The sequence below is a fragment of the Nelumbo lutea genome, chromosome 2 (assembly GCF_056320005.1).
Source record: "Nelumbo lutea isolate HS-2025 chromosome 2, American lotus-T2T, whole genome shotgun sequence".
In the NCBI taxonomy this organism is placed as follows: Eukaryota; Viridiplantae; Streptophyta; class Magnoliopsida; order Proteales; family Nelumbonaceae; genus Nelumbo; species Nelumbo lutea.
In genome coordinates, this window is record NC_142685.1 from 1296726 (window position 1) to 1311166 (window position 14441).

General features: G+C 37.1%; 1 protein-coding gene across 1 annotated transcript; it reads left to right on the forward strand.

Annotated features, from left to right (window-relative positions):
- Window positions 1-9614: 9614 nt before the first annotated feature.
- On the forward strand, window positions 9615-12987 carry LOC148868009 (trans-cinnamate 4-monooxygenase-like). The gene is made up of 3 exons (XM_088967249.1): window positions 9615-10756; window positions 11075-11208; window positions 12229-12987. Exons 1-3 carry the CDS (start codon window positions 9972-9974, stop codon window positions 12825-12827), a joined length of 1518 nt encoding a protein of 505 aa, XP_088823375.1. The 5' UTR covers window positions 9615-9971; the 3' UTR covers window positions 12828-12987.
- Window positions 12988-14441: the final 1454 nt, after the last annotated feature.

A 14441-nucleotide genomic window follows, 5' to 3' on the forward strand; every position in this document is an offset into this window, starting at 1 on the left:
TCCGAATTTCGTACCAAAACCAACAAAAGATAAAAACAGAGAGAGAGGAGTAGAGGAGAAGAGAAACATTAAGGAACATTAATCTATAAAAGATCCAAAAAATATCAAAGCAATCTCAGTCTTGACTCGTGGATGTCAAACACGCAATAACTTGGATTTGAAATTAACTATTGAGCTGGAAAGTGGATTGATAGAAAAAACCCTTCATTAGACTCCTAGTTTCTTGCTGCAACCTACAAAGTATAATTGCCAATTTCACAAAGGTATTCCCAGAAGATGAACAATGTTTTTTTATTATAAGGGTAGTATCAAGATTAAAAAAGGTGGATTTCAATAGAAAACTAACAAAGGAGAGTCTTTGTTGCAAAAAAATAAAAAATAAAAATAAAAATTCAGGGGTCTTTGTCACTGACCCCATAGTACAAGTGGATCTTCGTAATTTACCCTATTTTATTTGATTTAAAATCTAATATATAAAAAGTAAGATGGAAAGAGTTTGAAATAACCGTTAATCGCCATTGTACATGCCTAATTCGCACATGAATGGGCAACATGGGCCGGGCCGGGCCGGGCCAGGCTTAGGCTGGGCTTTCACTTGTCATTAAGGGAAATATGCTAGGCCCGAGCCCGATTTGACCAACGGGCCTATAACTTGGGCCCGAGCCCGGTCTTGATAAAAAGCCCAAAGCCCGAGCCCGAGCCTGAAGCCCAACGTAATAAAAAAAAACAAATTTTCCTATTCAAATTAGAATTAAAAATTTAGATATATTTTTTTCCTATTTAAATGAACAATGGGCCTACAAGATGGCTTTTTCCCCATTTATTTTATATTTTAATACACAGTTTTACATTCTTAAATCAAAAAAATTATTTAAATGGACATAATCACATTACTCACTTTAAATCTAATATTAGGTCGGGCTGGGCCGGGCTATTTTGATAAAACCCGAGTTCGGTTCGAATTTATTGCGGGCCAAATTTTTTAACCCAAATTTAAGCCCGCGGGCCTATAATCACATTCAAGTCCGTTCGGGGGCCAGGCTGGCCCATCGGGCCACCCGGCCCATGAACAGGTACATTGCACCCTCTCATTTGATGTTCAGGAATAATTTCAAGATTATTGATATGAGTTCCGGACTCGCCAATGTGTGAGTGCTGTGGATGCTAGGTGCGTGCAGGTTTAGCTTTTGTGGAGAGAGAATCCAGACCACCCTTGACCGTGAGAAATGAGAATTCCTGTATTGGAAAAATCTGCCCCAATATTTAGAAGTGGTTTGTGATGATGGGTTTGATAAGAATTTCAACAAACACTACTTAGATGTGGAGATGCTTAACGAGGCATTTTCCCGTATCTTTAATTTGTAGGGTGCGGTTGATCTGTTGAGTAATGCTGATCAACCGCACCCTACAAATTAAAGATACGGGAAAATGCATCGTTAAGCATCTCCACATCTAAGTAGTGTTTGTTGAAATTCTTATCACCCCTAGTGTTGATCCAAGCCAACAATGCCTTTTCATCCTCTTCCCAATGTGGTGCAAGAGATCAACGAGGTAATGACTAATGAGGGCTACAGGTTTGCAAGTTGTGCTAAAGTCTCATAATTTGTTGTTGGTGCATGCTGTTGCTTCTGCTGTCCGTCGCAGTCGATACTTCGAGAGTCGATATTGCATGTATTGATTATGGATTGGGCCGGGCCGGGCTTTGCATTAATGATAAGGGTTATAGTTTAGGCCTGGGTCTGGCACGGCCTGGGGTTCTGGGTCTGAAACATAAGTTCTAGTTCAGGTCTATACGGGCCCGGGCCAGGTAGGCCTGATTTCGGACCAATATCACTCATATATAAAACATTATATATCTATATATTAAATGAGATAACATGCATATAAAATTATTTTATATATTATATAATATAAAATATTACATATAATATAAATTATACATGTTATGTTATAATATTTATATATAAAAATATAATATAATATAAAATAATATGTATACATATGTATACATTATACACAAAATATGTAAATTTAAATATATGCAGGCCGGGCTTGAAATATTAAGCCCAAGCCCGGCCCTAAAATTTGTGGGTTATGGGCCGGGCCCGAACACAAAACCCAGGCCCAAGTCTAGAATTTTCAGGTTGGGCCGAAATGATCACCCCTAGTGTTGATCCAAGCCAACAATACCTTCAAGCTTTACTGGGAGCAGATTATAGAATTTCGTAATTCCCGTAATTTTGTTATCAGTTGTCCCCTGAATAAAGATCAAAGAAGTACGGGCATGTCCAATGTAGATTTCTGATTTCTACTTCAGAGTTATAAATATTCAAAATGTCAAAAATTCACACTCTATGCATCCATACTTGTCTGGGAATTGGCATCAATTCCGAGCTGGCACCTATCCCAAATATACTTTGAGCCTACAAATTCTAACCGTGGGTTTAATCTTCATTCTCCCTAAAGATTTATTTTTATAAAAAGTAAAAAAACCAAAGAAACGTCATAAATAAGAATTCAAAGCAGCCCCCCCCCTCCAAGATTGCCCCCCACAACGTCTCAGAGCATATCCCCGCCATATATTGAGAAAACATCTTGATGATGACATCATTATTTTTGAGATTATCATCACGAGATGTTTAGATACATGTTAGAAATGTGTTGTGGGTCGTTGTGGGGGGCAATTTTGTGAGGGGCTGATTTCGTCTCACAAGATACTTGACGCAACATTGACGTGGCAAAATATGATTGTGGCAGTATGATTCTTTATTGTGAGTTATTATATTTTTTAACAAATATTGCTAAATTTTATGAAGAAAAGTAGATAAAGGAACATCATAGATGGGGATATTGGACGCAACATTATTAACGTGGCAAGATGTGGTGGTGGTAGCTGATTTTGTGGAGTTCGTTGCATGTTGGAAGTTAGGTGTGCCATTTGTAGGAGATTGGTCACCTATTTTTTTTTGTTTTTATAATAATTTTTATATTAATCTTATCGTCTTAAATAATAACAGTAATATAACTTCATATCAACCGGCACCATAATAATGGAAATGGTAATCAATATTTTCATCAGAATTCATGAGTTTTGATCGATAAAATTCTTTCGGGTATCATGTCTTGTCAGATATGATAGGCTTTTTATAATATCTCCGATAATAAATTAATGATTGTCATGGATGATTGTTATGGTTGAAAAAAATAAGATAATTCTTCCAATAAAACATCCCTCCTAAGACCCGACTGGAGAGTGGCTGAGTGGGTTGGTAGGTCGGAGGCATGGCATGTTCATTCGTGGAACACTAGCCACTTTCCAGTTGCTACATCCATACATACCCAGTGAATCGACTCCGTCAGGTATGACCGTTATCCTAAACGAGTGGTATGAGCGAAGATTGGCCGTTGACTTTTCCTGTTCTCAGATGCCGCGTTAGGTGATACTGCATTTTTCCCGGCGGCCTCTTCCCAGTGGCCCCTTGCCGTGATCCCACCTCAAATAATACCTTTTAGGCTTTTACAAAAGATTAAAAAAAAAAAAAAAACAAACAAAGAAAAAAACCAAAGCATTAGTACCTGACCGAAGGCCGGAGCAGACCAGAATTTCACGAACTCACAATTCCGGCTTCTGTGAACAAATGCTGTCAGTGTAATCGATTTAGGCTCAATTTGGTAGGAGTACAAATACAAGGTTTTGCACTTTATATATATATATATATATATATATATATATATATATATATATATATATATATATTTGTACTCCTTCATAGGCTTCATTTGGAAAGAGTACAAATACTAGAGCGCAAAACCTTATATTTTGCATGTATTTGTACTCTAAATATTTATATTTGTATTCCTTTTAAATTATAAATGTATATAAAATAATATAATATACAAGATTTTGCACTCTATATATTTACATTTATACTCCTTCCAAATTGAGCTTTAGCCTGTCCAGCTCTATGCTAAACATTGAGTCACAGTCACGTGCATGAATGAAATAATGTTCTCCCCGCAAGTCCCAAATTCCCCACAAAGAATTCCATGTTAAAGGCTTAGAGCCACTTGGGATAAAACCACTGTATTCTAGCTTCCCTCATATATTTGATTATATATAGCTAGCAATTAAACTCATGTAATGTTAAGCTTTGGTTGACAAATTTAGTCTTTTGGCATCAATATGGGATGTTCATATTTATAGTTGGTCATTGGTTGGCCCTTAATTTAACATATTCCATCTAATTTATTTAGAAAAAGAGAGGGAGAGATTTAAGAATGATCTTATTCTAGTAAATATACATTTTATGAAAAACAATGAAGACCTATGAGAGTTTTGATTTTGACTTGTTATATTTTTAATGGTTTAATTTAAAAATAAATATGCAAGTGTGAGATAACTTCTCTAGCTTCCATTGAACAAGCCTTGCTAGATCATATATTTTGTCTGATATCTTTATTCTTTTCCGATATCCTGTGAAACTTTACATTGAATGGAGAATTAGACATATCAACTAGCATGTGAAATACGTAATAATATAACCGAGAGAAATGAAAATGATATCGTGCATATGCAAACCCTATCAGATTGGTTAAGAATTAATATTTTATTTGACCTAAAGTAGTTCGATTGGGGAAGATTGAAATTTCTTAGATTTCTAAGTACTTATAAGTTATAAATACATGTTTACCCAAGAAAGAAAATAAATTTTAATGACTTACCTAATTCCCTCTAATCTATTCTTGGTTAGGATGGTGTTTGGTTCAATTGCTATTTATCAAAAAAGTTATACCAGCTCAATTGGGGATGAGCATTCGATTTATTTTGGTTAAAAATTGAATTGAATAAATCAAAATTTAAAAAACTGAATTACAAAATAAAAAACTGATTTATAGAAAAACTGATTTTTTTGTTCAGTTTTTTAGTTAAAATCGAGTTTTAATAATAATAATATACTATATATTACAGGATATAATATATAATATATATTATGAAATCAAATATATTAAATATAATATATTGCATATTCTATACCCAAAGTTCAGTTAGTTTGGTTTATTTTGTTAATCGAATTTCTAATTCTAAAAATCAAAATATACAAAAATCGAATTAACCAAAACTGAAAATTTTGGTTCATTTTTTTATTATTTTAACTGAATAACGCTCACCCCTAAGCTTAACACCAAATAGCTAGGAGTTCCCCCAGTGGATCCTGAAAATTTGTTTGGTTAAATCTGTTTATCAACAAAATGTTTTTCCCATATATTTTTGAAAATTTCCCCAACGGGAAGCTTTTTTTTTTTATTGTTCGATTTATTATGTGACAGCTAATGGCATCTAATTGTGAAAGTAATAAATAAAAGCACTTTTGTCTTAAGGGAAAAATTGGTACAAAACATTTTTATGATAAATATAAATGGAACATAAATATCTAGGAATATTAACAAATATTTGTATTAATTATAGTTATATTGGGATATTCTGAAACTAGACTGACCTAATATTTGATATCTGCTGAAATAAAAAAAGGACGATAACAATATGTTATATTAAAAAAAAAAAGAAATAAAAATGTCTTCAACATTATTTAAAGTTAATAAAATCAAGTAAATTATAACACTTGAACCCATGAATCTTTAATTAAAATACAGCTCTTAAATTGACTTTGTAATAAGTATATTTTTTTAATACAGTAATTAAATTGACTTCAACATGGCTTCGAAAAATTGACTTCGACAAAAAGCATATATTTATTTCACACACACATGCCATATATATCAAATATTATATATTGGAGTCCAGAATTCACGTATATTCCTTTGTTTTTCTTATGTAATAATGAATGATTGGTTTTGGTTTGCATTTTGACCACCAAGACACTCTCCCAGATTACCCAATAGCCATTTAAATTTTAATAATAATAACAAATTTAACCAGTAAGAACAGAAACAGATATACTAGTATACTACACTCGATCTTAGCCAAAAGGCCCAAAAAATGAATAATTAATAAAAACAACCGATATTATAATACGGTAAATGAACAATACTCCTTTCAAGTCTCAACAATAAAAATAAAATAAAATTATTAACTATAGGTGTGGCATCGCTTTAACCTTCGATGGCAAATCATTCAAACTTCGGTATTTTCTTAACTTTTTTGTTCTTTTTCTTTTTTCCTTTTTTTTTATTAATCAAACGACGAAGAGAAACATTGAAACGAGCCGATTCTGTATTTTATGTTTCATCTAGTGGAGTAAAAGGCGACGCATAGGCTACCTCTGACGTCGGCAGACGAACCCCGAATGCATCATTGATGACCGATCTCCCCCTCTATCGCCAGAAAATCGGAAGGATGATTTTGTTTTTTCGGTTGAAAGGATCAAAAGTCAACACGGCCGTATTCCTCTGCTAATTGGTTAGGAAGATTCTAAAATGCATAATGTCAGTATGTCTTACTATTCAAGTCACAACTACCAACTACCAAGTAGGCAACTATCCTCTCCCTACCCGTTGTAGATTTCTAGACTGAAAGTCTGGAACCGCCATGCAGGAGAAAGAGAGAGAATGTTGGCGGTAGCCGTTCTAGGTTTCCGGTTAATGTCGATATCATTTTTTATACTATTATATATTTTTAGGGATTTTTATTGTTTGTGAATGCTTCTTAGTATCTGTTTGGTTTGGTTACTTTTTTTTTTCATTTAAAGTTTGTATTTTATTAGATTGTAAAATGGAGAAAGATAATAATTACAATCATTTATAATAACTATGCACCATATCAGCATAGGAGTGAAAAAACTCCTAACTGTTTGTGGAAGCTTTAAAAAATAATTTTTCTAAATGATAGGCATGCATAAAAACCGAAATTCACTTTTGCCATTCTTGATGCGTACAGAAGAACATGAAAGAGGAGCTGCTGAAGTAGCACCCATGTGACAATGTTAATTGAATAAACACCCTTAAACTGGTGGTACCTGAATCCCTTTTTTTCTGAAACTAACAACCACATCCCCAAATCATCAGTACCTTAATAGAAGACAATCTATTGAAGTTCCCAAAAGAAAACAGTTAACTCTCTACGCCTGATTTGCTTCACCAAATCAAGATGGGCATTTTTCTGCAAGTTATAGACTTTGTAAGCAGTTATAAATTAAATTTAAGAGTAAAAACATTGAAGTTTTATTTTTTACGTGCAACATATTTGTATCACCAAGTTCTTTCTTGAACTCCTCAAGGTTATATATATATATATATATATATATATGTATATATGTATATATTTTTTTTATTCTAAGGTCAAGGTAAAATGTTGTATTAGTTTCATAAAAAACATGTACAGGCATAACTCATGTACGGTGAACAACCATGCATTAAGAACATGAAATCACTTTGGAATTTTTACAATGAGATGAACTTGAATAACATTCAATCTTGGAATTCTAGTAAGAGAATTGCTTTTAGAGATTTCATTTCTGTAGTCCAAATTCTAGGTTTCCAGCTCTCAAAGCAATGCAATAAGTCTCATAGAACTGCATTAAATAGACAAGAAATTCAGTTCTTTTGCATTTAACAAAGGGCACCGGAGTAACAAATAACTGAATCCAGTTCTACTTTTGGGGTTTTTATAGGTTTCCTTCGATCAACGTAGCACCGACTGGGGAAGCAGATGTTTGTTTCAGAGAGAAATGAGTTCAGGGGTAATGCCGACTTCAAAAGCATTAAAAAGCAAAAAAAAGAAAAAAAAGAAAAAAAGGAAAAAAGAAAGTTTGCATGGAAGGAGGAGGAGAAGAAGATTCAAATAAGAATAAAAAGAAGACTAGCATGCTTATTGCTGATTGATTTCTTGCCATCGGTGGATCCCCCACTTACGAACGTCGGTTGTGCAGTGAAATCGTCGATGGGTTGCTTTTTGTATTAGGGCTCGGAGGAGAGAATGGGAGGGAGTAAGAATAAATTCTTACATCCGGCCTAATCCTAAATAATTCAAAAGAATGAATGGTTTTGCCTTAAAAAAAATAGAACGAATGATTTTAAGTTTCTTTTGCCTTTTATTATCCGATTCAACCAGATTCATTTAACTAATGTTCAAACGCCCACGTCAGCTTGGTTTTGCTCAGACAACATGATCATCTCTCATTGGTGGATTCACGTGTTCAGTGAACACTCGGGTTCAAAGAATGTGGATTCCTGAATCGTTAGTTCATTGTATTTCATTTCCATTTGCAATATATTTTCTCCTTTATTATTTTACTATTTTAGCATGTATGTCATTATTAAGTTCGTTTTTGTTTTCGGTGTAAATAGAAATGGCATAAAGGCCTCGTTTGCTTTTCGATAAGTTACTTATCCGGGCAAATGTTATTATTTCGATAAATTTTTCCTGGCAAATACTTATTCGGTGAAGTTCATTTACCCACTATTTTCAAAATCAGACCGGACCGGAAAAACTAGGAACCGGTCAAGTGATAAATTCTGTTTTCCTCCAAAATCATTTTTTCCCTTAAAACCATTGATTTTGGTCAGGAAACCCCTGAACCGGTCGGTTAACCATTTTGCAATTTAAAAAAATAATAATAATTTTTTTTGTCAGAACAATCTGACCATTCGGGTCGAACGATCAGACCATTTGAACCGGTAACTGGACCCCTAACCAGTTTGTTTTTAAAAATCATGCATTTACCCATGTTCTTTTATTTCCCAGGTAAATAAAGTAATGACCGTTTTAACATAAAAATCCATTATTAAAATGGACATTTTTGTCCCATTCAAGTGTTAGCAACTTTCCCCCTAGGTGGGAAAGTTATTTACCCACCTAGGAGATGGGTATCACTTACACCGTTGCCGTACAAAGTTATTTACCCCCTAGGTGGGAAAGTTATTTACTATAAATATAAATTTTCCCTGGTTGCTGCATAAATTTAAAAAATAAACATATGATTCTTGGTCAATGCGAACAAAAATCCTATTAACCAACTTTCCCTCTATCAAAATCCAAAAAAAGAACAATCCCAAAATTTCACTCTCGATCCGTATTTTTATGAATTTGTCTTCGTAGTAATTTCTTTCTTCAGTTGAGTTTTTCATCGGTAATCCATGTAAATTATATATCGATTTTATGGATATACTTAACATCACTTATCTCATTATTAAAGGTTTAAAGTTTGAATAATTTACAGCGCAAAACCTTGTATTTTATATTATTTTGTATATATTTACGTTATATATATTTGTATTTGTACTCCTTTCGAAGTGAGCCTGAAATTTCATATAGGTGACACCAAAAACAAACGAAGGAAAGGAGAAAAAAAAAACTAAACAAAAGGAAGAAGGAAAAAAAAACTGTCCATTGATGCTGAATTGCTGATTACTTACCAGTTCGCGGATAACCTACACTTCCTGTCTAGAAGAAAGTGCACCTGTCAAATAGTGATTGGTTGGTTTATCGGGTCGGGTTGCGTTTTCTACTTTTCTTCCTAATATATTTTTGTTTGGTTCTATTAAAAGGACAAAAAAAAAAAAAGATAAAGATAAAGTTGGGAGGAGGGGGGTGTTGAAATAATGAAATAGAAATTGAAAATTTCAAATGGTTTCCTATTGTCCCGTTTGGGAAAGTTGCATTGCTATTTATTTACCCGTTTCACAGATATCGAAGACCACGTTTTTGATTCCATATCATTTTCAAAGGTGCATTCGCCCACCGACTCCCTTACCTACCACCGTGGGTGTGGAATCATCGCCCCGTCGCCCTCCACTTCTCCTACCCTCCAAAAAAGCAACCGTCAAATTTAACTCCGTCAACCACAAGCCCACAACCACCGCCCCACACACTTGCCACGCGCACCTAACGTCTTCTGTCACAATGTAGCCACCGGATCCCCTTCGGTTAAAGATTCAGCTATAAAAGAGTACCCAATCCATCTCCCAGGCAGCAGGCCCAGTACCAAGTCCCCAACTTCCCAGGACACGGAACCATGGATCTCCTTCTCTTGGAAAAATCCCTTATAGCCCTTTTCTTCGCCATTGTTCTCGTTATCACCCTCTCTAAACTGCGGGGTAAGCGTTTCAAACTCCCCCCTGGTCCTATCCCTGTCCCCGTATTCGGTAACTGGCTCCAAGTTGGAGATGATCTGAACCACCGCAACCTAACCGATTTAGCTAAGAAATTCGGCAATATATTCTTGCTTCGCATGGGCCAACGTAACCTTGTGGTGGTCTCCTCACCCGACCTCGCTAAAGAAGTTCTGCACACTCAAGGTGTAGAGTTCGGATCACGTACCCGTAACGTGGTCTTCGATATCTTCACTGGTAAAGGCCAAGACATGGTGTTCACGGTCTACGGTGAGCATTGGCGCAAAATGCGACGAATCATGACCGTCCCCTTCTTCACGAACAAGGTGGTCCAACAGTACCGTTTCGGATGGGAGGACGAAATTGCTCAAGTGGTCGAGGATGTGAAGAAGAACCCGGAGGCGGCGACTAATGGAATCGTCTTGAGGAAGCGGCTGCAACTGATGATGTACAATAACATGTACCGTATCATGTTCGACAGGAGGTTTGAGAGTGAGGATGACCCCTTGTTTGTGAAACTCAAAGCATTGAACGGGGAGAGAAGTAGGTTGGCTCAGAGCTTTGAGTACAATTATGGAGATTTTGTTCCCATTTTAAGACCTTTCTTGAAAGGATATCTGAGGATTTGTCAGGAGGTCAAGGAAATGAGGTTGCAGCTCTTCAAGGACTATTTCCTGGAAGAGAGGAAGTGAGTTTTTCTTCTTTTCTTTTCTTTTAGTTTTTAATGTTAATTAATCAATTAATCGAAGGTTGAAACTGTTATTGCCAATAATTTGCCATTACAGCAGCTTAGGCAATTCCTCCGTTTGCCGGCCGGAGCAAAAAAGCAGACCGGCAATTGATTAATTAATGGGATTTTTAGACTGCTTAATTGGGTAGTTGGTCGGAGCAAAAAATCCATTATTTTTTTTAATTGGGTAGTTGGTACTTGGTCGGGACGGTTGACTGTTTAATTGGCTGTCATTTCTACTTTTGTTTGCTGACTCGTGTGAGTGACATGTTACAGGAAGCTTGCAAACACGAAACCCACGGACCACAATGGGCTAAAATGCGCCATAGATCACATCCTCGACGCCCAGCAGAAGGGGGAGATCAACGAAGACAACGTTCTGTACATCGTCGAGAACATCAATGTTGCCGGTAAGTACCGCGAGCAGTTTCATGACAAAGGCTTCTTTGGTTCTTTATTTTCGCCTTCTTCCAATTTTTAAGAATGGGTAGGATTGTAAGAAGGAACTCTGAGTATGGGATAATTTGAGTTCAATCCACCTCAGAATTACTAATGGGATCGTACCGTATAAAAGCCCCAGTTACCCCCAAAACAAGTAGAAGGTGCCAACTGGCTCAGCTGATATCAGACAGTGACTCGGTGCCTCGTGTCTATATACTTTTCCACTGGAATTCATTTCCCAATTCACATCTACGCCGCGCAATATAAACGCCCCCATATGTGGGGCGTTTGTGGGGGCGCAGATCTGTTCTCTTCATTTCCCTTTCTCTCTCCTGTCCTCACTGAGTCCGGATCTGCTATTTACGGAGCGTTTTTTTATCATATTTTCGCGGTATTTGGAACCTTGAATGCTTATTGAATAAACATTGTTACATATCGCCACTATAGTATTTTTCTCGTTATATGAATCTGTAAAGACTTGCAAAAGCAAAACTTGATTTCTCTTACATGTAAGACCCCTAGCCAGAACCCACATGACACTATAACTGGTTAGGATTAGCTGAACGCAATAACATACCGATAGCTATATGTGATTTGCGATTGGTGAATGATTTGGGGTGGGGGGTACTGAGTAGGGACTGTGGGACCCAAGACCCAATTCATTGATGAATGGTGACCACTGGGTACCGGTTAATGCGATTACCTAAAATGCCCTTATAAGTTACAGTTGAAAGTCGTTGCAACCGTTTTCCTAACTCATTGCTTAATTCTCGAACTCTATTTTAAGTTTCATATCACCGGCTCACCCACAAGGCCACAACCGATAAACTCACCCCCAACGAATTCATTTAAGATAATGGGAAAAAAAATGAAGAAACTGAATGTAATACGGTGGAAAACGTTTCTAACACCAGTCTTCCGTTCACCGCACGGGTCTCAGATAGTAAACGACTAATCCGCGGCTTTGTGTGTATTATTGCTCTCATCAGCGATTGAGACGACGTTGTGGTCGATTGAGTGGGGAATTGCAGAGCTAGTGAATAACCCAGAGATCCAGAAGAAGCTTCGAGATGAGCTTGACACAGTGCTTGGACCCGGTGTACAAATCACAGAGCCCGACACCTACAAACTCCCATACCTTCAGGCCGTGATCAAGGAAACTCTGCGGCTTCGCATGGCGATTCCCTTGTTGGTACCCCACATGAACCTCCACGATGCCAAGCTTGGTGGATACGACGTTCCTGCCGAGAGCAAGATCCTTGTGAACGCATGGTGGCTTGCTAACAACCCGGCGCAATGGAAGAACCCAGAGGAATTCCGACCAGAAAGGTTCCTAGAGGAAGAATCCAAGGTGGAGGCCAACGGGAATGATTTCCGGTACCTCCCATTCGGTGTTGGGCGGAGAAGCTGCCCTGGAATTATACTAGCGCTGCCAATCCTTGGTATCACATTGGGTCGTCTGGTGCAGAATTTTGAGCTCTTGCCACCTCCAGGGCAATCGAAGCTTGACACCACAGAGAAGGGTGGGCAATTCAGCTTGCACATACTGAAACACTCCACCATTGTGGCAAAACCAAGAGTATTTTGATTAAGAGCTTATGTATCATGCTCTTTATTTTTCTCTTAATTAAATTTGTCTTCTATTGTGAGTTTATTTACAAATTACAATCATTGTGGCCTTTAGCTTCAATCCATTTTGATGTACTTTTGACATTTAGTGTAAATAAATAAAATACATGTTTGATTCATGTTGTTTGTTATAATTCTGTGTAAGACCCTAAAACTGGACACTTATAGAAACTTGTGTTAGTTTTAAATGTTCACAGCCATTGGATAAGTCTGGGGAGATTTATCCTGCCAAGGCTGATACTGATGTGCCACCAAGTGTTGGGATGGCTTGCTTCGGCCATTAGGGTAAGACCCAAGGCACATGCAGTATGAAATTGTTTGAACCCTTGAACTGGACCAGATTTCCAATATTGCCCTAGACCTTGGAGACAGATGGGCAAAACTGGAAAGTTACACCTGACCCCTGGACTCGATTATGACACAACACTAGGTGTTGGATCGGACTGTCTTTGATGTGTCAATTAGTGAGATCCTTAGCGGGGTCAAAACCTAGATATGTTGGGGCAGTCTGAGAATTCATCTGAGTGAGTGATCATAGTGACAGGATCAGCCCCTTTGTCGGACAATGGTAATGATCGGGAATGCACTCTCTCTAATGGAAACCAAACTACCGGCAGTTGATTTCAATCGTTGGAATTTTGTTTTGCAAAATTAATATATATATGTATGTATATGTACGGTTTCAAAAGATTTGCAAAAGGTTTTAATTCCCGGGATCCATGTGAGTAAAGAGTGCGGCACTGTTCCTTGCAACCGAGGGAGATGTATTCTCTTATCGGGCAGTGCTTGATCATTAAGAGCTGAGAGGTTAAGTGTAAGACCATTTAGGATAATACCTAATGGGCTAATTTTGCACATGCCCACAGTCCCTGGGTTTTTATAAGATGGCTTGGCCCAAGGACCACTTAATGTAAGTGTTGGGCCCATAGGGTCCATGTGATGGGCTCAAGGGGGTCATTGAGTTTTTCAGTGAATTCGACTGGGCCTTGCAATAAGGGCTGGCCCGAACCCATGTGGCTGGTGTGTAGATCAATGATTGGGTCCCACGCCATACAAAGAAGCCCAACTGGGCAGCAAATTAGAAACTAGTTAAACACTGAACACTTAATGGGCCAAAAGCCCATTTCGAACTGGGCTGATATGATCACCTATTCATGGGGCGAATATGAGATTAATGTTAGTAAAAGGATTGGGTTTTTAACCTTATCCACTCTAGGAGACCAAATTCAAATTATATTTGAATCTGGTAACCTCCTAATAAGATCAGGAGTTAGCTAACTTAATCTGCAGATAAGATTAAGATTATCTCCTATCCAAATACTGATTTGGATTGGGATAACTCCCAAATTAGAAGGTTTCTTAATCAAGAAGAAAGAGGAGAAACCCTAACAGAAATATTAGATTTCGAACTAGGGTTGGTATGCAAGATATACCTCCTACGAATTGAGATTTGATCTCACACAAACTCCAGAGAGAAGATACACAATTCAGCCCTCTTCGTCCTTAGATTTCTCCTCCAGCAGCCGCCATTCCCTGTTGCAAGATTGGATCTTTGCAGCAATAGGAAGTCAAG

What these genes read in the sequence shown, in the direction of transcription:
- LOC148868009 (XM_088967249.1), top strand. Translation starts at nt 9,972, where the DNA reads ATGGATCTCCTTCTCTTGGAAAAATCCCTTATAGCCCTTTTCTTCGCC. An exon ending in TATTTCCTGGAAGAGAGGAA is followed by an intron (nt 10,757 to 11,074) that starts GTGAGTTTTTCT and finishes GACATGTTACAG; the next exon opens with GAAGCTTGCAAACACGAAAC. An exon ending in CGAGAACATCAATGTTGCCG is followed by an intron (nt 11,209 to 12,228) that starts GTAAGTACCGCG and finishes TGCTCTCATCAG; the next exon opens with CGATTGAGACGACGTTGTGG.